The 27,819-nt window shown below is 38.8% G+C and overlaps 1 protein-coding gene across 1 annotated transcript in view; it reads left to right on the top strand.

The window, feature by feature from the left end:
- SPATA4 (spermatogenesis associated 4) overlaps nucleotides 1-10,846 on the top strand; it is a 30,857-nt gene extending 20,011 nt beyond the window's left edge. The window contains exons 5-6 of the mRNA XM_036765672.1: nucleotides 4,737-4,850; nucleotides 10,737-10,846. Of these exons, the coding sequence (XP_036621567.1) occupies nucleotides 4,737-4,850; nucleotides 10,737-10,846 (224 nt within the window). The remainder of the gene's footprint in view (nucleotides 1-4,736; nucleotides 4,851-10,736) is intronic.
- The last annotated feature ends 16,973 nt before the right edge of the window (nucleotides 10,847-27,819 follow it).

Genomic DNA, 27,819 nt, shown 5'->3' with positions numbered 1-27,819 from the left:
CCCTTTTCAATGAGTTCAGTGTCTTTTTCTCCTCCCCAACTCCAGCCCTCATAATAGGGAACTTGAGCATACATGTTGATTCTCCCTCCCAATTTCATCAACTTACTTTCCATGACCTACTTTTCCACCCTCCACAGCTACACAGAGTCATTGTCATACCTTTGATCTAGATATCACCCACAAGTGTTACACTTCCATATTCATGAACTGTGAAATTTCTTTGTCTAATCATAATCAGTTGTCATTCCACCTCTCCCTCTGCTTTGGAACTCCAAACTCTGTTCTTGACCTCACTGTGACTTCTAATTCTACTACTCCTTAGTTCTTTCCCAGGCCATCACTCTTGCACTGGCTACACTCCCTTCATTTCCCCATCTTGACTCCTTGGTAAACTAGTTCAATTCTACAGTATTCTCTTCTCAAGTACCTTACATCTTCATCCCGTTGAAGATCTTGCCCTTCCAAAAGTCCAGCCTTGGATTATTCCTACCATCTGCTGCTTTTGCTCCTATTCATGTACTTCTGAACAAAGCTGGACAAAATCATAAAACACACTGACTACCCAGGTCCACTATAATTTTATGTTGGATAATTACAGCCGGGCACTCACTTTAAAAAGGTTACACTTTTAGCCCTCCCTAAAAGAGACACTCACCCCAGCCAGTGGCATTTTCAAACCTTTTGGCTTCTTCTCAAAACTCCTACAGCTTCCCCTTCCTCTCACCTTCTCAGCTGAGAACCTTGCTTCATATTTCACTGAAAAAAATTGAGGCCATTTGCTGAGAGCTCCCTCTTCTCCTTTGTTCCTAATTTCATATCACTCAAATACCTTCTGCAACTATCTCCTCTTTCACTCCTGACTTGCATGAAGAGGTAGCTTTTCTCCTTGCCAACATGAAAGTGATTTCATTCCATGCCATCTTCTCCATTAGATTTCCCCCGTTCTCATTATCATTCTCATTACTCTTCTATAACTCCTTGTATACTTACTGCTTCCATGCTTACGTCTCCCCCATCCTTAAAATTCATCTATCCTTTTTTTGATCCATCCATTCTTTCTAACTCTTATCCTTTTTTCTCTTCTCTTTTGTGGTTATTCCCTTGAGAAGACTTTCTGCAATAGGTATCTCTACTTCTTTTCCTCTGACTTTGATCATAGCTCTTTATAGTCTGGCTTCTGACCTCATCATTCAACTGAAACTACTCTTTCCAATATTACTAATGATTTTTAAATTACCAAATATAATAACCTTTTCTTAGTCTTCATCCTTCTTATCATCTTCTTCTCTTTGGTGCTCTTTTCTCTCTACATTTTCATGAGACTACTCTCTTCTGGTTCTCCTACATGTTTGAACACTCCTCTCCTTTGCTGGATCTTCACCTGTTGCCCACTAACATTGTGGATTCTTGAAGGCTCTGTCCTGTGTATTCTTCTTTCCATTTAGTATTTTACTTGTTGATATTAGCTCCCATAGTTTCAATTATCATCTCTCTACAGGTTGTTCTCAAATCTACTTGTCTACCCCTAATTTCTTTCCCAACCTCCAGGTTCAGATCTCCAAATGCCTATTAGACATCTAGCACTGGATATCTAGATATAACTGATATTTAGAGAGTCTCATGATTCATAGATGATCTCTCTTCGACCTTGTTTTTTTGATAGCAAGTATCTTACATTTTTGTCTTTTCTTATAATTATTTGATTTAGTTCTAACATTTTCCCTCTTACTCATGGAGTCATTGGTTTCTGATTGGTCTCTTCTAGTTTTCAGAATGTCCATTAGATAGGTAAGGTTTACCAGTTTATTTTTGAAACGGTATATTGTTCAACCAGTTCTTTAAAAAGCTTTTATTTCATTTTTTAGCTCTTAATTTCTTCTAAGTATTCATCTGCATCTTGTTGAAGGTCAAGTTTTTCCTTTCAGTTTGTGCTTGTTACAGAGTCACTTTCTCCTATTTGGGGGAGAGGGAGTGCAATTCTTTAGACTTGCAGTAATTTTTTACAGTAGTTATTTTCTAAAACATTTACTCATCTTCCCAGCTCGTTTCTGAATTTGGCCATTTTGCCAGGGCTAGGCTCTGCCTCCTGCTGCTCTTTTGGTTGGTATGGTTGTGTCTGCTTAATCCTATCTTTGGTTCTCTGTGTTTCTTTTCTAATCTCTGCCTCCCAGAGTTTGTTGGATCTTATAGGTCAGAGCACTGGTCATTCAGAGTCCTATCTTTCATCTCACAGCAAAATGCCAGGGGTCTCAGGGCCCCCAGGCCTGGGATGTCCCGGCCTGAGTATTATTATGCTATACGTTGGTTTTGGCAACTGCCCAATGAAACTCTGAGGACTTCCAAGGTCTATACACTGGGGCTTTCTTGGCTGAGCCCTTCACTATGGTTGCATTTGGACACAGTTCAGGCTACTTGTCCTTGGTCTGTCTTTGGCTGCATGCGGACCTGCCCTGGCTCTGGCTTTGCTGGCAGCCAGCCCCCTTTTCTATTGTATTTGGGCTTCTGGCTGTCCTCTTGTTTAGTTGGGGTCAAAGAAGTGCATTACTGCGGTTTCTTGTGGGATTTCCTTGTCACTGTTTGGTCCGGTACAAACTTCAGGGTTTTGCTGGAGTAGTTATGCAGAAGTGTTTCAACAATCCGGCTAGCAGCTGCTGTGGGGGTGTAAAACCAGCAACCCAGCACACAGAATGCCGCAAGCCCAGGTTCTTTTGATCTGCTTTACTAAGGAAAGCAACGTTAAGGGGTTAACAATCTTACTTTAATCCAGAATACAAATATCATTCACTTAGTTCAGGGGAAAAAGTCAACACACTGAACTTCAGAGCAAATACAAACAAATTACAAAGATCAACAGACAGACCTTGTCTAATAAAAATCTCAATACGTAGTTACCAGAGTTTAACAAAGTCCAAATATCCAGGTTTACAAGCTGGAGGGTTCTTAACTACAGCTGCCCGGAGTCTCCGCATCAGCACACCACCAAGAATGAGAGCCCTAAGCAAATAGCTCTGTCTTCCCTTTTTATGCACTCTTTAGCTGTCATCAAACGTCATCTGAGCGACCAGAACTTAAGCTCTTACCATTGGCTCTGGTCTTAGCAACTCCTCTTATGACCTTGGGGGCTTCATGCCCACATCATCTTAGTACCTAGTAGCTAGGGGTTTTAGGCCTACTTGGGAGCAAAGATATAATCAGACCTCCCTTCACTGGCCCCACCTTAATTACCAATGCAGGGAGCAGAGCAGTTTTCTTTCAATTCAAGCAGCCATTTTGACTAGAATGCAAATGAAAGTTTTTAAAAGTTGAAGAGATCTGGAGACGTTTAAAAGAAGCAGAGAATGAGCCAGTGGACAAGGAGAGACTGAAAATGTGTGTGTGTGTGTGTGTGTGTGTGTGTGTGTGTGTGTGTGTGAGAGAGAGAGAGAGAGAGAGAGAGAGAGAGAGAGAGAGTGTGTGTGAGAGTGGGCATTGTCAAAAGAGGTTATAGTACACTGGTTCAGGATCAGCCAAAGGCAAACTTGTTGCTCCCTATTGCCACTTCTAGACACATCTCATGCCACCTCCTACCATCACTAAGCAATCTCTCCTTCATACTTTTCAATTTAATTTAACAAACATTTATTAACTGCCTGTTCTGTGCCAAGTCCCTAGGGAACAAGGAGTTCCCTATGCCAATGAAAGTCCCTGGTCCAAAAAAATAAATAATGTTCAAACATTGAGCTAAGTACCAAGGATACAATATTAAAAACACACAAGTACCTTCCCATAAGAAGTTTATTTTTAATTAGGGATATGCAGTGTCTACTTACATAAGTAAATACTAAGGTCTTGTTTGTTTTAGTCCAGACCTGAGATTTCATTTGTGTAGGAAATTCCTGTTAGGGAGTCTCCTTTTGCCAATACAAATCAGCTATAGCTTTGGATCTTGGAGAAATGTCTGGGGTGCTGAGAGACTGAGTGCATTTTGTACAGGGTCACAGAATCAGGATATGGGGAAGATTATATTTGATGAGTAAAAGTTACCATAGGCACACTTCCACACCCGGTTTCTAATGAAAGGCCAGCTAAAATATGTTTCAAAGAGGGTGAAGAAAAGGAAGACTCTTTAGGCACACAAAAAATGGAAGGAGATTAGTAATAGGAAGTTTGTGTTGTTTTGGTATTTTGGTTGCATTGCCATGAAAATAGTTATTAAGAATGTAAATTTCTCCATTAGAAGGCAAGCTTCTCGAAGACAGGGACTGTTTTGGTTTCATCTTTGAATTCCCAGAGTGTAGCATGGTGTCTGATACATAATAAATGCTTATTGATTGATTGTTTGACTATTCTTATGCTATCAAGATTTTGTAGATTCTAATGGGAATATAGAAAACGTATCCTTAACAGTTTCGAATCTAGCCTGTAGTGGAAGATACTAATTTTGTTTTCCTTTTTATTTGCTAGCTTATTTCAATATGACATTTATTTATGTGATAGAGAGTAAGAGTTGTGGGAAATACTATGCTATTCTCAATTGTTAGCATAATTAGGCACAGAACTTTTTAACACATGTAAGTGAAGATAGATTCTGTGAAATTTGGTGGGGGTGGGATGAGGTGGGTAGAAATCCTTAACTAGTGTTTACATGTCTGGTAGAAATGATAAGAAAATAATGACAAGTCTAAATAACTCATTTGTTGTAGGTCATGTATTCTTATTTTGACATACTTAAAAATTTTTTTTTGTCATTTGTATAGAGTGGTATGATGTCAAACCAACATTGGGAGAACTTGCTTTTCGTGGTACAGAAAGGAATAGTGATCTTGCAAAATGTGTCTTGTTAAAGGGAAAATGTGTTGTTCCTGTACTAGGTAAACTTTTATTTTACTTTTCTGATAAAATATCACCTTTTTATTTTACCTTTCCTTGGTTCATTTAATTTATTTTTTAAAATGTTATCATAATATTATACAGGTCTAGATTTTTTCTCAAAATGTATGTCAAATTTTATTATTAAATTGTCATATAACATTTAAAAAGAAGGATTAGGATGTTGGCTGATATAATACCTCATATTGTAGGGTATAATCTAGGTCAATGGTGTCAAATAGAAAGTACATAAGGATCCCGGTGGGCCACATATGGACTTAGAAAACTACATATTAACATTATATTGTATTTTTATTTTGTTAAATATTTCCTGATGGCATTTTAATTGGTTCTGACTGCTCTCAAGAATTTTGGTCTGCAGTGCTACTCAGGCAGCATGCTTGACAATTCTGACCTCGGTAAATGTCCCTTCAACCTATAATTGATTTATCTTCCGGACTTATCTTCTAACCACACAGTCTCCTGGGTCTCAATGAAATTCCCTCTAGCCTACCAATAGAAGTGGGAATTATCCAAATTCCAATCCACTGGTGGTGGCTCCTGTGACCTGGAGCAAGGGCTACTGAGTAAATGGGGTGGCCTGGATAAAGGACTGAGGCAGGGCTCCAGTGATATCGTGTGGCTTGAGGTGGGTGGAGTAAAGAGTGGAGAAAAGAACTAAGGATGTCAAAGAGACTAGTGACTCAGCTGGGAACAATCTGTAGGGGGTTTAGGGGGAGTAGCAGGAGAGGTGAGAAGTGTGGGGACTGGGGTTTCTCTCCCCCCCTTCTCTTTCCTCAGGTAGATGCCTGGATCTCAAGGATGAAAAGGGAGGGGTAGAAACTATAACCCTTTTATTTATTTTCTTTTTGTGGAGGGGAGTAGGAGTAGGAAAGAGCTTCCCAGAGAACGTGTGTTTCTGGAGACACTCATGGATAGGATTCCTTCAAACCAATGTTTTAAACTGTGGAGTAAGAGCCTTCTTTGTAACAGGCAGCTTAATCCTCCTTGTCTCTTTCTGAGCATTAACTGTTCTTGGCAGTTCCTTTTTTCCTTCTCCATGTATTTCATCCATACAACCTGCTTGATTTTCCTCTCCCACTTCTTTATTTTTCTCCTACTGCAAAGCGCAAAGTGGTAGACTAGGAATATGCATTAGGTGGGGATGGAGTGAGAAAGTAACGTCAGAGTTGTTCAGAGCAGAAATGTTATTATTGTGTTTTTATCCTTCAATCCTCCTTCAGAGACATGGCTTCTTTAATCTAATTGATAGAAGTAGGTGAAAGTGGTGGTAGGGATGGTGGTGGTGGGGTGGCTTTGGTAATGATGGAGAGAGGTCATTACACACGTGGTAGGCCACCAAAGATGTTTTTTAATTTGTTTGGTTTTGGTTGACAATACTAAATTTCTTCTATTTGGGACAAATGGATAGAGTGGACTCCCTAATAATTCATTCCAGATTAAACTTGGGGGCCCTGATACCATAATATTTCAGGAATTTCTGCCCTCCTTTGGCATCTGTGATTATTTAGTTCTGCTTGACACATAGGAAAAACAAAAGAAAACCAACAGCCCGCTTACAGACCCTGTAACTAAGGCAGTAAATCTGTAAAAATTTGACAAGGAGTCCAGAATACGTTGTAGAGCCTTTACTTTTGATTTCACTTTCAATTTTTTCATTGTGTTCTACCTTAATATTTTTTCTTAAATGCTTTTGATTGCTTGCCTAATTCTGAGAGAGTAGGAAAATAATAGAGAATGGCAATACAGATTTCTCATTGCCATAGGCACCTTAAAATGGAGCTGAATCATGGCCTTCAGGGTCTGAGCAGCTTCTTTGGAACCTACAGGTACATCATAGAGCCTTGTTACACAGATTCTCCAAACCAAACCATACACATTTGCCAAGTCTTGTGATGTACACACATGTGGCACTGTTGCTTTTTGGAGAAGTACCTAAAATAGCTGAGCCTGTTCTAAGTAGCAAGCAGGCACATCAAAATAGGAGATGAGGGATTTTCAGCTACAGTCTAGGACTTACCAGATGAATGACATCCAGCCTTTCTGCCCTTAAGATTTAACTAATGTATGATATGAAGATTCTCTTAAAGGCAAAGGGTTTTAGCCAGGCTATGATTAATCAACATAACCTATGCACTTAGAATCCCAGCACCTCAGAGGTGGAAGGGATTGATGCAGATGTGAAAAAGAATCCCTTCTATCACACACCTCAGCCAGTCTGTCCTTGGTGATCTTCAGTGAAAAAGAATCTACTTTCTCAAGACAATACTTTCCATTTCTAGATTTCTCCAGTTGTTAAGAAATTTTTCCTTACACCAAAGTCAGATTTTCCTCTTTTCAACCTTAACTTATTGTTACTATTTCTGCCTTCAAAACACAGCCATTCAAATACTTGAAAACAGCTATCATCCCACCTTGCCCTCAAATCGTCTGTACTAGAGGATGAATATTCCTACTTTCTTCAGTAGATCTGCAGATGGCATGAGATGTCCCTTCATCTTCCATATTGTTCTCCTCTGGATACTCTCTAGGTTATCAACATCCTTTTTAAAATGAGGCACTATCAGAACCAAACATAGTACTCCAGATGTGATCTGACCAAGGCAGCATACAATGAAACTCTCATCTTCTCATTCATGGATACTATATTAGTGCATCTAAGACTATGCTACTATTTTGACTGCCATCTCAAACTGTTGACTCATCTGGAGCTTGTGTTACACTAAAATCTTCAGAAAATTTTTCAATAACTGTTTATTCCTCCTCTGGCACTTCTTAAGTTGATTTTTTTGAACCTAAGTATAAGCCTTTACATTTATCCCTATTAAATTTCACCTTATTTGATTCAGCCCATTTTTTTTTAGCTTATCATGATGTTTTCTGAAAGCTGCCCTCCAAGCTTTATATCATCTGCAAATTTGATGAATCACAGTCTTTATCCAAGTTATTAATTAAAATGTTAAACAGCAGAAGTTTAACCACACAACAGTGAGGAATATCCTTTACGATGTCTAAGTTGCCTCAATATGTGTTTTGAGTCCACCACTTCTGTTAGGAGGCAGGCAGCAGATCCATTTTTGCCCTATAGCATTATATTCAGCTTTTCTGGGTAAATTATTCTTGCCTGTAAGCCCATATCCATATTCTTTCAGGAAATATTCCAACAATTTCCCAATATTCTAGGTTCTCCTCTTCTGTGTAGTGGTGGCTACTAAATCATACACACATGATCCTGATTGTGGCTCCTTTGGTACTTGAATTCTTTCTTGTGGCTACTTGTTTTTTTTTTTTCTTTAACCCTAGAGCTCTGGATTTTGGCTATGATTTTCCTGGAAGTTTTAATCTTGGGAATAATCAGTGGATTAGTGGTGGTCAATTTAGGAAGTGAGCATAAAAAAGTGCCCAATGGATTCTTTCTATTTCTAATTTGCTTTCTGGTTCTAAGAGATGTAGGCGGTTTTAAGATGTCTCAAATTATGTCTTATTGTTATTGTTCAGTTGTTTCAGTCATGTCTGAATCTTTGTGACTCTATTTGGGGTTTTCTTGGCAAAGATACTGGAGTGGTTTGCCATTTCCTTCTCTAGCTCATTTTCGAGACAGGGAAATGGAGGCAAGCAGGGTGAAGTGACTTGCCCAGTGTCTCATATAGCTAGTAAGTGTCTGAGGCTGGGGTTTGAACTCAAGTCTTCCTAACTCTAAGCCTGGACTCTATCCACCCTGCCACCTAGCTGCCCTAAATGTCTAGGTTCTTTTTTGTTGCTGTTCTTGGCTCTGATATTCAAATAGTCCAGCAGTTCTTAAATTTTTCTTTTTAATCATTTTCTAAGGCATTTGTTTTTGCTGTGAGACACTTTATCTTTTCTTCTATTTTCTTTCAGCCTTTTGTTGCCTCACAGAGTTATTGGCTTTTTGGAATCCTTTGAATTTTCAAAGTTTGGTGCTTGGGCAAAGTTTTGTACTCAGTGTGCCAAGCTTCTTTTTCTGTTTTTTTTTTTTTGAGGGGAGAAGGCAGGACAATTGGGGTTAAGTGACTTGCCCAAGGTTACACAGCTAATAAGTATATCAAGTGTCTGAGGTTGTATTTGAACTCAGGTCCTCCTGACTCCAGGGCCAGTGCTCTACTTACTGCGCCACCAAGTTACCCTTTTTTTTTCTTTCATAGCTCTCATTTCTTTTCCATTTTCCCTCATTCTCATTGCATTAAAATTTTTAACACTTTAAAAAACCCTCTTGCTTCATCTCTCCCAGGAATTCTAATTGAATTTGTGCCCAAGCTCTGTTTTTCTTTGAGACAATGCTTGCAGATATTTTGGAGTCATTCTCCTCCATGTTTGTGTTTTGAGTATCCCTGGCACCCTAATATTTCATTATAATGGGTTTTTTTGTCCACTCTTTCAGCTTGCTTCATGACTTCAGACTTGATGTTAAGGCATGATCCTGCAGCACTTCAGGAGGAAAGATCTGGACTGGTCCTTTCTTGACTGTTGTGTTATTCCAGGATCTCAGAAACAGGCTGGGGACCTACAAGTTTTCAGTGTTCCCAAAATGGTCCGATCCAGGACAGAATCTTATTGCTGTCCAACTTGATCTGAACTTAGCAAGTTCCTCACCTGGGTTTGGGTTTGGGCAATAGTAGAATGCTGCTGGACTCCACTCTTTTCAGCCAGCTAGGAAGCTCTGTTGTTTCAGAGAAGCAAAAATGTGAGCTCCCTTTTGGTTTGGGATTTCTGCCCTGGTTATCCCTCTGCACACTGGGCTAGACATTGGAAGTGAGAACCTGCTTTGCACCTAAGATCTGAGCCACAACACTACTGCTGTTGCTGCTGGCTTCTGAACTTCCCACTTTCTCAGCACATGGTCTAGGGCCTCCCTACCTGGGAATGCTACTGCTGTGCACTGATCCTCTTCTCACTCCTTCTTGTATATAAAACATGGTATTGGGTAGTGGCTGACAAAGTTGCCAGTTGGTACCTGCCCCTGTTTCAGTGCCCTGAATGTTGGTATGAGTCTGGTACCTCCTTTTGCCCTGGTGCATGGCCTCTCCTTGGGGGCCAGCCCTCCATTGACAGAGTGTCCCCACTGCCCACAAACCTCTATCCCACTATCCACAAGCCTCCCTATCTCCCTGTGTTGAGTTGGGCTAAACAAAAAACTCACTGTGACTTTTTTTTCTTATTTCTACCATCAGGATTCCGTTTGTTACTTTTTCTAGATCTGTTAGGAAGAGTTTGTGGTGAAACTCTCACTGCATTATTTCCTATTACTCCAGCATCCAGGCTCCACCTCTCCAGACTCTTTTTAAAACCAGCTATTTACTTCCAAAAATTCTGCTTCTTTCTTCTGAATCCCCTGACTTTGATCAACAGAAATGATGAAAATACTACTTATGACTCTAAAGTCTTCATTTTTGCACCCAAAACACTTTTTGCATTTTTAAAAACAATGCTTTTAGGTTTTTTTCTGGCAGTATTATTTGTGTCCATATAATTCACCAGAATTAAGTAGTTGTAAAATGTTTTAACAAATAGGATCTGCAACTAGTTTTGGTGTAAATGGAAAAAAGAACTGCACTTGCTGTCAGGTGACCTGGGGAATTCTGGCTCCAACATTTACTAGCTTTAGGACTGTGGCCAAAGCCATATCCACATCCTGAGCCTTTCTTTAAATGAAAAGGGGATGATATTATACTACCTAATCCCATAGGATTATTGTAAGGTAATCACTTTGCAACAATGAACTACAATAGAAAAGTAAATGGAAAAGAATCATAATTCTTTTATATGTAGAAATTCATTAAAAATTAGTAACAGTTTTGTGGCAGATATTTGATGTTTGGTTTTTGTTTTTTTTTTTTCCAATTTCCCAGAGAGTGACAGCAGTGAAACCCAGATTAGAGAAATTCAAGTGAAACAAGCAGAGAAAGAGGCATTTGGAGTCAGTGTTGAACATGCCAAAAATCTGGAAAAGAGACCTTGAGTTAGAATCTGTCAGGTTTGGAGAAAAAGATATCACACCAAAGGGAATCTGATCAGCCAGACAGATGTGTTGAAGCAATGTGCAAAATAAATTGTGTTTGCAGGTTAAAGGCCATATTTCTTCTTTTTTTATTGACTAAAATGAAATTTATTTAGATTGGCTGGGTATTTGAGTTTTCCTCCATCCCCATCCTCCACTGTCATGAATAATTAGGAGTGAAACTTTTCACATTATTAATTGTTGTCATTAGAATACTACAGTCTGAGGAAGAAGGGAACTCAGAGATTATCTGGCCTGCCTCAATCAGAAATATTTTCTACGGTAATCACCCACAAGTGGTTATCCATTGGTGGGAAACTTATTGCCTCACAGGACAGCTTATTCTTTTGAACTTAGATTACTCAAAGTGTTAGGAAGTGTTTGTTTATTTCATCTTTTTGTTACATTTTATTTTATTTTTTAATTATTTCATGTATGTTGAGCAATCTTTTCTTTTTAAATTTTCAGTTCCAAATTCTCTCCCTCCCATATCCATTGAAAAGGAAAGCAATATGGTAGAAATTATGCATGCGAAATCATGCGAAACACATTTCCATATTAGCCATATTTTTTTAAAAGCAAGAAAAATAAAGTGAAAAAATTATACCCTAATTACCATCAGTTCCCTCTCTGGAGTTGGATCGCATTTTTTTCATCATAAGTCTTTTGAAATGGTCTTAGAGAACTGTTTTGCTCAGAGTAGCCAAGTCTTTCACAGGTGATCATCATTACGACATTTTTGTTAATGTAAACAATGATCTCCTAGTTCTTCTCACTTTACTTTGCATCAGTTCATAAGTCTTGCCCCCTTATTATTTCTTATAATGCAATAGTACTGCATCACAATCGTGTGCCACAACTTGTTCAGCCATTCCCCAGTTGATGAATATCCCCTCAATTTCCAATTCTTTGCCACAACAAAAAGAGCTGCTATATTTTTGTACATATAGGGCCTTTTCCTTTTTCTTTGATCTCTTTCTCTAATAAATAGTGACTTTTTTACAGTTCCATCTTTATAGGTAAAAATCACAATAGTACCTCAAAATACAAAGTTATGCCGATTCAATAAATTACATTTCACAAAGTTTAACAAATTATTGTTTGCTTAGTACTCAACTGCCTGTCTCAATGTTCGTAATGCCTTTCCTCAACTCAAAGAAAAATGCCTGTCTTGGAAGGAATTCCAGTCCCTATAAAGCTTTTCAGATCATATGTAGTTCTGCTTAAGGGATTCAGCATCTGAGGTCAACTGGTATTCACCCCTTAGTCCTCAGATGAGTAAGGTAACTGTCCTAGATGAAAACTCTTCCATGATTCCATGATCCAACTGGGGCCTGGACAAAATTTTCTTTTTAAAAAAAATTATAGAATGGAGGGGAGTGGAGTCAAGATGGTGGAGTGAAAGCAGGGACATACCTGAACGCTGTCACAAATTCTTTCAGATACCTCTTGAAAAGTGAATCTGAACAAATTTGAGAGAGGTAGAATCTACTAGGAGACAGAGTGTGGCAGATTTCCAGCCCAGGAGAGTCTGGAGGCTTGATGAGGAAATTTCTGTTGCACCAGCTTGGGAGAATGCTTACACTGACCATACTAGAGTGGGAGCAGGCCCCAGGCTGAATCACTGGCTGAAGTGGTGAGCCCCAGGCCTCTCAGTGCAGGACAGGAGTCTGTTGGAGCTAGGTGAGATAGAAGCACAGAACCTGCAGCAGCAGCAGCAGCAGCAGCAGCTGCTATTCCTGTGGGCTGCCAGTCCACAGTCTAAAGGTTTGAAACTCACTGGAGTTTGAAACTTCCTGGAACCATGATGATTGAGTAAGTGCTCTTATCCCTCCCTTGCTGACCTCAAATAACCCAGAGAATACTGCACTAGGAAAAACCTTGGAATAGAGGATCCAGAAGTAGGGGTTCAAAAACCTTTTAGCTTGGGAGGCTGGGGAGATGGATCCATCTTGTGGGTATGGTAATGGAAGGAGACCAGTGCAGGAAAGGAGGCATCCCAGCGAGCCCCACCTCAGCAGAGCAGTGGGAGTTCCTGAGCCCCAGGAGGGTGGAGCCCACAGGTGCCAATGCCAGGACCCCAGGCACGCCTTCACATAGCCAGGGGAATTGGCAGACACAAGCGAAGACCAACAGTTGAGGCCACCCGTGCTATAGCGTAGCCCTAGGGGAAGAGGAGACTTCCAGCAGCCAAACCATTCATCCCCCTCATCTCATGCTGGGAGTGTCAGAATAACCCTGGGGAAACTCAGAAAGACTTCACTAACCTTGACCTTGGCACACACCAGCCAGCTCCAGCTCAGCACCAGGGGAGCTGTAGCATCATTATATAGCCTCTACCTGATAAAACCAGAGGCCATAGCATACAAAGCGAGTAACCAGGCCACTAGCTCCTGTAATGGCAAGCAAAGTGGGACTTCTTGTTGTCTTTTGTTTTGAAATGCTTCTCAGCACTAAGGCAATCAAGTGCCTTTGATTGAGTCTTGCCTTTGTTTGTAGGAAGGCTCATACCCTTTTGCTAGTTAGGTCATGAGAAATATGAAACCCTCAAAAGGTGTGAAACCCTCCAGAGGTGTGAAGCCCTTGAGAGGTGTGAAGCACTCTGACTCTGAAGAAGTGTATAAATACTCTGAGGTTAGCATTCTGTTCGGGACTCGCTCATTGGAAAAGTGTTGATGTGGAGACTCTGAGTAGCCATTAAGGAGCCCCCTGGCTTTGAAAACCGAGATGTTGGTGCTTCTCTCTCTGGTAACTATGTATGTATTGCTATGGTCAGACAGAAGCCTGTCTGTTGATTTGTGTTTATTTGCTCTGTTTATATAATGTATGCTTGTAATTTCTGTTTGTATTCTCTCTGAAGTTCAAGGTGCTGGCTTTTCCCCCTAAACTAAGTGAATGGTATATGTATGTTTAAGTAAAGTGAGATTGTAAACCTGTTAAAGTTGCTTTCCTTAGAAAAGCAGATCAAAGAACCTGTGCTAGCAGCCCTCCTGTGTGCTGGTCTTATTGGTCTTTCACCCCCACAACAGCTGCTAGTCCCATTGTTGTTATATTTCCCAACACAAGAAGCTTGGGACAGAGTCCCCTGCACCCCAGAAAAAAGGGAACCACCATGAAGAACTGAACTAGAAAAGTAAAAAAGACCATTGAATCATATTATGGGGACAGAGATCAAAATACAAATTCAGAAGAGGCAATGACACTGTACCCATATCTGAAACCTCAAAAGGGAATATGATCTGGTCTCAAGCCCAAAAAGCATTCCTGGAAGACCTGAAGGAGGATTTTAAAAGCCAAATTAGAGAGGTAAAAGAAAAACTACATAACCTAACAGGAGAAAGTGAATCCTTGAAAAGTAAAATTGGCCAAATGGAAAGAGAGATACAGAAGCTATCTGAAGAAAACAATTTGTTAAAAATTAGAATTGGCCAAGTAGAAGCTAATGACTCTGTGAGGCATCAAGAATCAGTCAAACAGGGTGGAGCCAAGATGGTGACAGGAAAACAGGCACTCGCTTAAGATCTCCCCCAAATGCCTCCAAACACCTGCAAAAATGGCTCTGAACAAATTCTAGAGCTACAGAACCCATGAAATAACAGAGGGAAGGAAGTCTCCAGCCCAAGGTGGCCTAGATGGTCACTGGGAAGTGTCAATCCACCATGCTGGGATTGGAGCGCAGCTCAGCATGGGCCACACCAGGACAGACCAGGCGCTAAGGAAATCAGGTGGAGCAAGCCATAGGGCCCTGAATCACTGAGCTGTGGCAGCTACTAGACTTCTTAACCCACAAACGTCAAAGACAACTTAGCAGGTCAGTGGGAAAACTGCTGGATTGGGGTGAGAGGAGTATGTTGTCAGCCACAACCCCGGGGGCAGCAGAGGTGGTGCAGCATGGCAGCTGCAGCAACAGGAAGCCCCTGCAGCTGTTCCCGGAGCATCAGCTGAGGTTGCTTCCAGCCCCTGGCCCACCCAATGGGAGGAATTAAGCAGCGGATTAGAGCAGGAGCGCAGGGAGCACTTTGCTAGTGCAGAGACAGGGTTCCCTTGCTTTACCCTGCTTGGATCTGGGTTGCGGTCCTGGTTGGCAGTTCTTGGGGTAGGAGGAGTACTGGTGTGGCAGAGCTTGCTGTGCAAAAGTAGCTCTGAAAACAGCAACGCAATGCCCTTGAAGCTTGGGACAAAGCACTCATCATTCTGAAGGCAGTCATATCCTGACAAAAACCTCAAGGGTCAAGTAGTTGGCTGGGAACGTGAGCAAGCAATGAAAGACTCAGACTATTGCATCTTTTTTTGTGACAAAGAAGATCAAAACGTACAGCCGGAAGAAGTTAACAAAGTCAAAGGGCCCACATCAAAAGCCTCCAAGAAAAATATGAATTGGTGTCAGGCCATGGAAGAGCCCCAAAAGGATTTGGAAAGGCAAGTAAGAGAAGTAAAGGAAAAACTGGGAAGATAAATAAGAGTGATGAAAAACAAGTCAATGACTTGCTAAAGGAGACCCAAAAATACTGAGGAAAATAACACCTTAAAAATAGACTAACCCAAATGGCAAAAGAGCTCCAAAAAGCCAATGAGGAGAAGAATGCCTCAAAAGGCAGAATTAGCCAAATGGAAAAGGAAGTCCAAAAGACCACTGAAGGAAATACTACCTTTAAAAATTAGAATGGAGGAAGTGGAAACTAGTTTATGAGAAACCAAGAAATTATAAAACAAAACCAAAGGAATGAAAAAATGGAAGGCAATGTGAAATATCTCATTGGAAAAACTGCTCACCCGGAGAATAGATCCAGGAGAGATAACTTAAAAATTATTGGACTACCTGAAAGCCATGATCACAAAAAAGCCTAGACATCATCTTTCAAGAAATTATCAAGGAAAACTGCCCTGATATTCTAGAACCAGAGGGTAAAATAGAAATTGAAAGAATCCACCAACTGCCTCTTGAAAAAGATTCCAAAAAGAAAACTCCTAGGAACATTACAGCCAAATTCCAGAGTCCCCAGGTCAAGGAGAAAATATCGCAAGTGGCCAGAAAGAAACAATTCGAGTATTGTGGAAACACAATCAGGATAACACAGGATCTAGCAGCTTCTACATTAAGACATCAAAAGGTTTGGAATATGATATTCTGGAGGTCAAAGGAGCTAGGATTAAAACCAAGAATCACCTACCCAGAAAAACTGAGTATAATACTCCACGACAAAATATGGATTTTCCATAAAATATGGGGCTTTCAAGCATTCTTGAAAAAGAAAAGACCAGAGCTGAAGAGAAAATTTGACTTCGAAATACAAGAATCAAGAGCAGCATGAACAGGTAAACAGGAAAGAGAAATCATAAGGGCCTTACTGAAGTTGAACTGTTTTGGTTACATTCCTACGTGGAAAGATGATGTTTGTAACCGATGAAACCTAAGTATTAGGATAGTTGAAGGGAATATACATACATATACATATATATGTATATGTGTATATATATACATATATATATATATATAAAAGGCACAGGATGAGTTGAATATGAAGGGATGCTATCTAAAAATAAATAAATAAATACAATTAAGGGGTGAGAGAGGAATATATTGGGAGGAGAAAGAGAGAGATAGAATGGAGTAAATTATCTCACATAAAAGTGGCAAGAAAAGGCAGTCCTATCAGAGGGGAAGAGGGGACAAGTGAAAGAGAATGAATGAATCTTGCTCTCATCAGACTTGACTTAAGGAGGGAATAACATACATAGTCAAATGGATATCTTACCTTACGGGAAAGTAGAAGGGAAGGGAATAAGAGAGAGGGGATGATAGAAGGGATGGCAGAGCGGGGGAGAAGGTAACCAAAAGCAAAGACTTTTGAAAAGGGCCAGGGTCAAGGGGATAAAATTGAATAAAAGGGAACATGATAGGTTGGAGGGAAATATAGTTAGTCTTTCACAACATGACTGTTATGGAAGTGTTTTGCATAATGATACATGTGTGGCCTATGTTGAATTGCTTGCCTTCTCAAGGAGGGTGGGTGGGGAGGGAAGTGAAACTAAAAGTTCTAAAAACAAAAGCTCAAAAAAGGGTTTTTTTGCATGCAACTGGGAAATAAGATATACAAGCAATGGGGTATAGAAATCTATCTTGCCCTACAAGAAAGTAAGGGGAAAGGGTATGAGGGGGTTGGAGTAGGGTGACAGAAGGAAGGGCAGACTGGGGAAAGGGGCAATCAGAATATGTGCCATCTTGGGGTGCGGGGAGTGCAGAAATGGGGAGAAAATTTGTAATTCAAAATTTTGTGGAAATGTTGAAAACTAAAAACTATTAAATAAAGAAGTAAATACAAAAAAATCAGTCAAACAAAATCTGAAGAATGAAAAAATAGAAGACGATGTGAAAAATCTCATTGGAAAAACAACTGACCTCAAAAATAGATCCAGGAGAGATAATCTAAGAATTTTCTGTCTACTGGAAAGCCATGATAAAAAAAGAGCCTGGACAGTATCTTCCAAGAAATCATCAAGGAAAACAGTCTCAAGGTCCTAGAACCAGAGGGTAAAATAGTTTTCAAAAGAATCCACTGACAACCCCCTGAAAAAGATCCCAAATTGAAAATTCCAAGGAGTATTGTAGCCAGATTCCAGAATTATTAAGTCAAGGAGAAAATACTGCAAGCAGCCAGAAGGAAACAATTCAAATATCGTAGAATTACAGTTAGGATCACACAATACCTTGCAGCTTCTACATTAAAAGATTGGAGGGATTGTAATATGATATTCTGAAAAGCAAAGGAGCTTGGACTACACCGAAGGATCAACTATCCAGCAAAATTGAGCATAATTTTTCAGGCAAGGAGCTGGACAGTCAATGAAATCAGGGAATTCTAGACCTTCCTGATGAAAAGGCCAGATCACAATGGAAAATTTGATCTTCAAATGCAAAATTTAAGACAAGCATAAAAAGGTAAATGGGGAAAAAAAAGAGAAAAAACCTTGCTATTCAACAAGGGCAAATTGTTTACATTCCTATATGGGAGGATGATATTTGTTAATCTTGAGAATGACTGGAATAGAATATATAGTGCTTCGGCTAAAGTAAACAAAAAGCAGGAATAGCAATTCTAATCTCAGACAAAGCAAAGATCTAATTAAAAGAGATAAGGAAGGAAAACATCCTGCTAATATAGACAATGAAATAATATCATTACTTAGCATATATGCACCAAGTGGCATAGCATCCAAATTCTTAGAGGAGAAGTTAAGGGAATTATGGGAAGAAATAGCAAAACTATACTAGTGGGGGACCTAAACCTACCCCTTTCTGAACTTGATAAATCTAACTTCAAAATAAACAAGAAAGAGGTTAAGGAGGTGAATAGAATTTTAGAAAAGGCAGAAATGATAGACCTCTGGAGAAAACTGAATGGGGATAGAAAGTAACAATACTTTTTTCTCAGCAGTACATGCAAATACACAAAAATTTACCATGTACTAGGGCATAAAAACCTCACAATCCAGTATAGAAAGGCAGAAATAGTCAATGCATCCTTTTCAGATCATGATGCAATAAAAATTATTTGTAATAAAGGACCATGGAAATATAGAGTAAAAATTATTTGGAAACTAAATAATCTAAACTTAAAGAATGAGTGGATCAAACAACAAATCATAGAAACAATCAATAACTTCATTCAAGAGAATGACAATAATGAGACAACATACCAAAACTTATGGCATGCAGCAAAAGCAGCTCTTAGGGAAAGCTTTATACAATTTTAAAATTATTTTTTTTAAAATTGAGTTCCAAATAATCTCCTTCCTCCCCTAACCCCTCCCTGAGAAGACAAACAATTTGAAGTCATGTGAAACATTTTCATGTTAACCATATTACAAAAGAAAACACAGACCAAAATCTTGCTTCCCCCGCCAAAAAAGAAAAAGTAAATAAGTACCCTTTGCTCTACATTTAGACTCCGTCAGTTCTTTCTCTGGAGGTAGAACATACTTCGTCATAATTCCTTCAGAATTTTCTTTTATAATTGTATTGCTGGGAATAGCTAAGTCATTCAAAATTGATCATCATACAATATCACTTTTACTGTGTGCACTGTTCTCCTCATTCTGCTCACTTCTCTTTGCATCAGTTCATATAATTCTTTCCAGGTTTTTCTGAAAATCTCCTGCTCTTCATTTCTTATAGAACAATAGTATTCCATCCCAATTGTATATCACAATTTGTTTAGCCATTACCCAATTGATGGACATCTCCTCAATTTCCAATCCTTTGCCACCACAAAAAGAGCTGCTATAAATATATCTGTACATATAGGTCTTTTTCCTTTTTCTTTTTAAAAAATCTCTTTGGGATATAGATCTAGTAGTGGTATTATTGAGTCAAGGGTTATATACAGTTTTATAGCCCTTTGGGCATAGTTCCAAACTGTTCTCCAGAATGGTTGGATCAGTTCACAACTCCCCTAACAGTGTATTATTGTCCTTATTTTTCCACATCCCTGCCAACATTTGTCATTTTTCTTTTCTGTCATATTAGCAAATCTGATAGGTATGAAGTAGTATCTCACAGTTGTTTTAAATTGTTTTTCTCTAATCAATAATGATTTAGAACCTTTTTATGTGAATTTTTCCATAGCTTTAATTTCTTCTGAAAACTGCCTGTTCATATTATTGACTAAAATGGTCATATTGAATTGGGGAATGGCTCATATTTTTATAAATTTAAAATTAAATTAAATTTGGCTCAGTTTCTTATATATTTGAGAAATGAGACCTTTATCAGAGAAACTTGCTGTAAATCACCCCTTCCCCCCGCCCCAGTTTTGTAATGCCCTTTTAATCTGGCTCCATTGGATTTGTTTGTGCAAAATGTTTTTAATTTTATGTAATCAAAATTATCCATTTTACTCCCCATAATTCTATCTTCTCTTTTGTCATAAATTCTTCCCTTATCCTTAGACCTGACAAATAAGATATTCTGTGCTCCCCTAATTTGCTTATATATAATCACCTTTTGGGGGGTCTAAATCACATACTTATTTGACTGTATCTGGGTAAATGTTGTGAGATGTTGGTCTATGCCTAGTTTCTCATATAGACTACTTTTCCAGTGTTCCCAGCAATTTTTGTGAAATAGTGAGTTCTTGTCCCCAAAGCTTGGATCTTAGTGTTTATCAAACACTAGATTACTATGGTCACTTATCACTGTGTAGTGTGTGCCTAATCTGTTCCACTGGTCCAGCACTCTATTTCTTTGCCAATACAAGATTGTTTTAAGGGTTATCATTTTGTAATACAGTTTGAGAGTTGGTACTGGTAGGCTACCTTCCTTCACATTCTTTTCATTGATTCCCTCAATATTCTTGACATTTTGTTATTCCAGATGAATTTTATTATTTTTCCAGCTCTATAAAATTTTTAGTAGTTTGGCACAGCACTGAAAAGTAAATTAATTTGGGGAAAATTGTCATTTTGTTATATTGGCTCAGCCTACCTATGAAGAATTAGTATTTCTCCAACTGAATTTATTTGTGTGAAAAGTGTTTTGTAACTAACTGTGTTTATGTATTTCCTGGGTTTGTCTTGGCAGGTAGACTCCCAAGTATTTTATATTGTCTGTAGTTATTTTAAATGGAATTTCCTGTTGGATTTTGTTGGTAATATGAAGAAATGCTGGTGATTTATGTGGGTTTATCCTATATCCTGCAACTTTGCTAAAATGGTTAATTATTTCAAGTAGTTTTTTAGTTGATTCTCTAGGATTTTCTAACTATACCATTGTATTATCTGCAAAGAGTGATAATTTTGTTTCTTCATTGTCTATTTTCTTCAATTTCTTTTTCTTTTATTGCTATCACTAGCATTACTAGTATAATATTGAATAGTAGTGGTGATAATTGGCATCCTTGCTTCACCCCTGATATTTGGAAGGCTTATAGCTTATCTCTGTTACAGATATTGCTTGTTTAACATTTTAAGGACAGTTCCATTTATTCCTATGCTTTCCAGTATTTTTAATAGGAATGAGTATTGTATTTTGTCAAAAGCTTTTTCTGCATGTACTGAGATAGTCACATGATTTTTGTTGTTTTTGTTACTGGTATGGTCAATTATGCTGATAGTTTTCTAATATTGAATCAGTCCTGCATTCCTGGTATAAATCCCACCTGGTCATAGTGTATGATCTTTGTGATATGTTACTGTAATCTCCTTATTAGTATTTTGTTTAAAATTAAAAAATTTTTGCATCAGTATTCATTAGGGAAATTTGTCTATAGTTTTCTTTCAGTTTTCCTCTTCCTGGTTTAGGTATCACCATGTTTTTGTCATAATAGAAATTTTGTAGGACTCTTTTTCCTATTTTTCCAAATAGTTTATATGACATTGGAATTACTTGTTCTTTAAATTTTTGGTATAATTCACTTGTGAATCCATACGGTCCTGAGGAATTTTTCTTAGGGAGCTCATTGTTGGTTTGTTAAATTTGTTTTTCTAGATAAGGTTATTTAAACATTCTATTTTCTCTTCTGTTAATCTGGGTAATTTTTATTTTCATATATATATTCATCCGTTTCCTTAGTCAGATTTATTGGTATATAGTTAAACAAAAGAGCTCCTGATAATTGCTTTAATTTCTTCATCATCGATGGTGAATTTACCCTTTTCATTTTTTGATACTATTTGGTTTACCTCTTTCTTTTTTTAAAATCAAATTAACTAATGGTTTAATCTATATTTTCCCCATAAAACCAGCTCCTAGTTTTATTTATTAGTTCAATGGTTTTCTTTCAATTTTATTATTTTCTACTTTGATTTTCAGGATTTCCAATTTTGTGTTTTACTGGGGATTTTTAATCTGTTCTTTTTCTGGTGTTTTTTTAGTTGCATGCCCAGTTCATTGATCTGTTCTTTATTTTATTGATGTAAATGTTTAGATATATAAGTTTTCCCCTAAGTACTGATTTGGCTTTACCCCATAAATTTTGGTATGTTGTCTCTTTTTTGTCATTATTTCTAATGAAATCATTGTTTCTGTGATTTGTTCTTTGACCCACTCATTCTTTAGGATTAGATTATTTAGTTTCCTTTTAGTTTTTAATATGTTTCTACAATCCTTAATTGAATGTAATTTTTATTGCATTATGATCTGAAAGAGATGCATTTAATATCTCTGCTTTTCTACATTTGGTGGTGAGGTTAATGCCCTAATACATGACCATTTTTGGGTAAATGCCATATACCACTGAGGAAAAGATATACTCCTTTCTATTCCCATTCAGTTTTCTCCAGAACTCTATCATATCTACCTTTTCTAAAATTCTGTCAATTTCCTTATCTTCTTTCTTGTTTGTTTTATAATTAGATTTATCAAGTTCTGAGAGGGAAAAAGTGAGTTCCCCCACTGCTATAGTTTTATGATTTCCTCCTGTAGCTCATTTAACTTTTCATTTAAGAATTTAGATGCTGTACTATTTGATGCATATGTTTAGTATTGATATTACTTCATTGACTACAGTACCTTTTAGCAAAATGTAGTTTTCTTGCTTATCTCTTTTAATTAGGTCTGTTTTTGCTTTTGCTCTGAGATCTGAGATCTGAGATTTTGCTATCCCTGCTTTTTTTTGCTTCAGCTGAAACAAAATAGATTCTTCTCCAGATCCTTATTCTTACTCTGTGTTGTCTCTCTGTTTTAAGTATGTTTCTTGTAAACAATATATTATAGGATTCTGGTTTTTATTCCACTCTGCTATCCACTTCCATTTTATGGGTGAGTTTATCCCATTCACAATCACAGTTATGATTACTGTGTATTTCCCTCCACCCTGTTTTCCACTGTTTATCCTTCTCTCTCTTCCCTTTTACCCCACCCTTCCTCAAAAGTCTGTTTTGCTACTTATTCCCACCTATCCCAATCCACCATCCCTATTACCCTCCCCTCCTACTTCCGTGTTGGGTAAGACAGATTTCTATACCCAACTGAATGTGTTTGTTATTCCCTCTTTGAGTCAATTCCAATAAAGTAAGATTCAGGTGTTACCCTTCCTCCCATGTTCCCTTCTACTATAAAAGGTCTTTGTTTTGCACCTCTTTTGTGTGAGATAATTTACCCCATCCTACCTCTCTATCCCCACTTCTAGTATATCTCCCATTTTCTTCTCTTGATTTTGTTACATCATCCCATCATAGTCAATTCACACCTATACTCCATCTGTGCATACTCCTTGTAACTGTCTTAATAATGAGAAAGTTATAGGAATGCAAACATTTTAATCTTATTGAATCCCTTATGATTTCTCTTTCATGCTTACCTTTTTATGCTTCTCTCAAGTCTTGTATTTGAAAGTCAAATTTTCTATTCAGCTCTGGTCTTCTCATCAGTAATGCCTGATGTCTTCTATTTCATTGAATGTCCATTTTCCTCCCCCCCCCCCCCAAGCCCCCAAAGGATTATATTCAGTTTTGCTGGGTAGGTGATCCTTGGTTACAACCAAGAAGCCTCACTCCTTTGCCCTTTAGGAGATCACATTCCAAGCTCTCCTATCCATTAATATAGAAGTTGTTAAATCTTGTGTTATCTTGATTGTGGCTCCATGATATTTGAATTGTTTCTTTCTGGCTGCGTGCAATATTTTCTTCTTGACCTGGGAGCTTTGGAATATGGCTATATTCCTGGGAGTTTGCATTTTGGTATCTCTTTGAGGAGGTGATTGGTAGATTCTTTCAGTTTCTATTTTGCCCTCTGGTTCTAGGATATCATAGCAGTTTTCCTTGATAATTTCTTGAACTATATGTCTAGGCTCTTCTAAAAATCCTGTTCGTGTAGTCCAATAATTCTTATCTCTCTTCCATATATTTCCAGAGCATTTGTTTTTCCAAAGAACTATTTCACATTTTCTTCTATTTTTATCCTTTTGGCTTTGTTTTGTTTCTTGATGTCTTATAAAGTCATTAGTTTCCACTTGTCCAATTCTAATTTTTAAGGAATTATTTTCTTCAGAAAGGTTATGTACCTCCTTTTCAATTTGTCCAATTTTTAAAAGTTTTTTTCTTCAGTATTTTTGTGCCTCCTTTACCACAATGTTGTCTCTCTTTTCATGATTTTCTTCATCACTTTCATTTCTTTCTCCAGTTTTTCCTTTAACTCTCTTATTTGATTTTTAAAATCCTTTTTCATTTCTTCCAAGGTTTTTTTTGGAGGGGTCTGTGACCAATTTACATTTTTCTTTGAAGCTTTGCAAATAGCTGTTTGGACTTTTTCATCTTCTGGATTTTGTGTCTTGATTTTCCCTCTCACCATAGTAACTTGCTATGGTCAAATTCTTCTTTTTCTTTTTTTCCTTTTGCTCATTTTCCAAGACTATTTCTTGACTTCTAACTTTGTGTTAAAGTTGGCTTCTGCTCTTGGGTACCTGGAGCACTGTCCCAAGTTTCAGGCCTTTCTAGCTGCTGTTTTCAGAGCTAGGTCTAGGGCTTCATAGGTTTTTGGTTCTTCCAAGGTCATATGATCTAAGGAGAGGTGTAGTCATTGCTCTCCTGGCCTGTGCTCTGGTCTGTGAGCATCCAGAAGCACTCTTCTCTGTTTTGGGACTGTGACCAGCATGGTCATTGTGATAGAGTCCTGTACCCAGTGCCAGCAAAAGATCCTCCATTATGTCCTGATCAGTTGTCTGATCCCTTTACCATCTGTGGGTTGAGAGCTCCCAAAGCTGCTGCTGCCGCTGCTGCTAATGAATTGCCTCAATGACCTGATGTTGGTTTCCTGGCATGTGGTCTGCTCTGGGCTCCAAGTCCAATCGCCACCTCACTGAAACCTTTTCTGCCAAACTACCAAGTTGTCCTGGACTTTTATTTGAGGCATTATTTTAAAGGTGTTCAGAGTGGAACTTGGGAGAACTTAGCTGAGTCCCTATTTTTACTCTGCCATCTTGGTTCCATTCCCCTTAAGGCTATATCTTTTTTTTTTAATTTAAATTTATTTATTTGACATATTTAGTTTTCAGCATTGATTTTCACAATAGTTTGAATTACAAATTTTCTCCCCATTTCTACCCTCCCCCCCCACTCCAAGATGGCGTATATTCTGGTTGCCCTGTTCCCCAGTCAGCCCTCCCCTCTATCACCCCCCTCCCCTCTCATCTCCTTTTCCCTTCCTTTCTTGTAGGGCAAGATAAATTTCTATGCCCCATTGCCTGTGTATCTTATTTTTTAATTGCATGCAAAAACTTTTTATTGTTTGTTTTTGAACATCTGATTTTAAAACTTTGAGTTCCAAATTCTCTCCCCTCTTCTCTTCCCACCCACCCTCCCGAAGAAGTCGAGCAATTCAACCTAGGCCACATGTGTATCATTATGTATAACCCTTCCATAATACTCATGTTGTGAAAGACTAACTACATTTTGCTCCTTCCCAACCCATCCCACTTTATTGAATTTTTTCCCTTGACCCTGTCCCCTTTCCAAACTGTTTGTTTTGATTACCTCCACTCCCATCTGCCCTCCCCTCCATCATCCCCCCCTTTTATTTTTTTTTCTTCCTCCCTCTTCTTTCCTGTGGGGTAAGATACCCAACTGAGTATGTATGGTATTCCCTCCTCAGGCCAAATCTGATGAGCGCAAGGTTCACTCATTCCCCCCTCACCTGCCCTCTCCCCTCCTCCCCTAGAACTGCTTCCTCTTGCCACCTTTATGTGAGATAATCCACCCCATTCTATCTCTCCCTATCTCCCTCTCTCAGTATGATGCTCTCTCATCCCTTAATTTCGTTTTATTTCTTTTAGATATCTTCCCTTCATCTTCAACTCACCCTGTGTCACACATATATATACACATAGATATATACATACATACACATTCACATATATATATATATATATACATAAACATATATATATATATATATATATATATATATGCATATTCCTTTCAGCTACCCTAATACTGAGGTCTCATGAATCATCCATGTCCTCTTTCCATGTAGGAATGTAAACAAAACAGTTCAACTTTAGTAAGTCCCTTGCAATTTCTGTTTCTTGATTACCTTTTCATGCTTCTCTTGATTCTTATGTTTGAAAGTCAAATTTTCTATTCAGTTCTGGTCTTTTCACTGAGAAAGCTTGAAAGTCCTCTATTTTATTGAAAATCCATATTTTGCCTTGGAGCATGATACTCAGTTTTGCTGGGTAGGTGATTCGAGGTTTTAATCCTAGCTCCATTGACCTCCGGAATATCGCATTCCAAGCCCTTTGATCTCTTAATGTAGAAGCTGCCAGATCCTGGGTTATTCTGATTGGGTTTCCACAATACTCAAATTGTTTCTTTCTGGCTGCTTGCAGTATTTTCTCCTTGATCTGGGAGCTCTGGAATTTGGCGACAATATTCCTAGGAGATTTCTTTTTTGGATCTATTTGAGGAGGTGATCGATGGATTCTTTCAATTTCTATTTTGCCCCGTGGTTCTAGAATATCAGGGCAGTTCTCCTTCATAATTTCTTGGAAGATGATATCTAGGCTCTTTTTTTGATCATGGCTTTCAGGTAGTCCAATTATTTTTAAATTATCTCTCCTGGATCTATTTTCCAGGTCAGTGGTTTTTCCAAGGAGATATTTCACATTGTCTTCCATTTTTTCATTCCTTTGGTTCTGTTTTATAATATCCTGGTTTCTCATAAAGTCACTAGCTTCCACTTGCTCCAATCTAATTTTTAAAGTAGTATTTTCTTCAGTGGTCTTTTGGACCTCCTTTTCCATTTGGCTAATTCTGCCTTTCAAGGCATTCTTCTCCTCATTGGCTTTTTGGAGCTCTTTTGCCATTTGAGTTAATCTGTTTTTTAAGGTGTTGTTTTCTTCAGTGTATTTTTCAGTATTTTTTTGGGTCTCCTTTAGCAAGTCATTGACTTGTTTTTCATGGTTTTCTCGCATCCTTCTCATTTCTCTTCCCAATTTTTCCTCTACTTCTCCAACTTGCTTTTCCAAATCCTTTTTGAGCTCTTCCATGGCCTGGGACCAGTTCATGTTTTTCTTGGAGGTTTCTGTTGTAGGCTCTTTGACTTTGTTAATTTCTTCTGTCTGTATGTTTTGGTCTTCTTTGTCAGCAAAGAAAGAATGCAGAGTCTGAGACTGAATCTCGGTGCGTTTTCGCTGCCTGGCCATAATCCCAGCCAACTAACTTGACCTTTGAGTTTTTCAGTGGGGTATGACTGCTTGTAGACTAGAGAGTTCTATGTTCCACTTTTGGGGGGGAGGTGCCAGCTCTGCCGCACCAGCACTGCTCCTTCCCCAAGGACCCCCAACCCGAACTGGGCTCAGATCTTTGGCAGGCTGTGCACCCCTGCTCTGATCCGCCACTTAATTGCTCCCACCACGTGGGCCTGGAGCCGGAAGTAACAACAGCTGTAGCTGCCCACCTCCGCTGCCCCTAGGGCTGGAAGCCGAACCCGCGAACTCCTTCCACTCCCGCAGCTTTTCCCACTAACCTTCTCCTCAGTCTTTGGTGTTTGTGGGTCGAGGGGTCTGGTAACTGCCGCAGCTCACTGAATCAGGGCGCTAGGGCCCCCTCTGCCCGGCTTCTGGTCTGGATGGTCCAAGTCGCTCAGGCTGGGCTCTACTCCACTCTGTTACCAGCTTCCAGCTCCATGCGGGATAGACCTCACCCAGAGACCATCCAGGCTGTCCTGGGCTGGAGCCCTGCTTCCCTCTGCTGTTCTGTGGGTTCTGCCGTTCTAGAATTGGTTCAGAGCCATTTTTTATAGGTTTTTGGAGGGGCTCGGCAGGGAGCTCAGGCTGGTCCCTGCTTTCCAGCTGCCATCTTGGCTCCGCCCCCTGAAATCCAAGGCTATATCTTTTAAAAATGTAACATCCTGCCACTGTTACCAAATCAATCAAATATGATTTTTAAGCTGCATTGTAATATAATGCACCATGACTGAACAAAACAACAAGATCTGC

Source organism: Trichosurus vulpecula, chromosome 6 (assembly GCF_011100635.1).
Source record: "Trichosurus vulpecula isolate mTriVul1 chromosome 6, mTriVul1.pri, whole genome shotgun sequence".
NCBI lineage: Eukaryota > Metazoa > Chordata > Mammalia > Diprotodontia > Phalangeridae > Trichosurus > Trichosurus vulpecula.
Note: the sequence above shows the minus strand (reverse complement) of the source record. Positions and strands in the feature narration are given on the sequence as shown.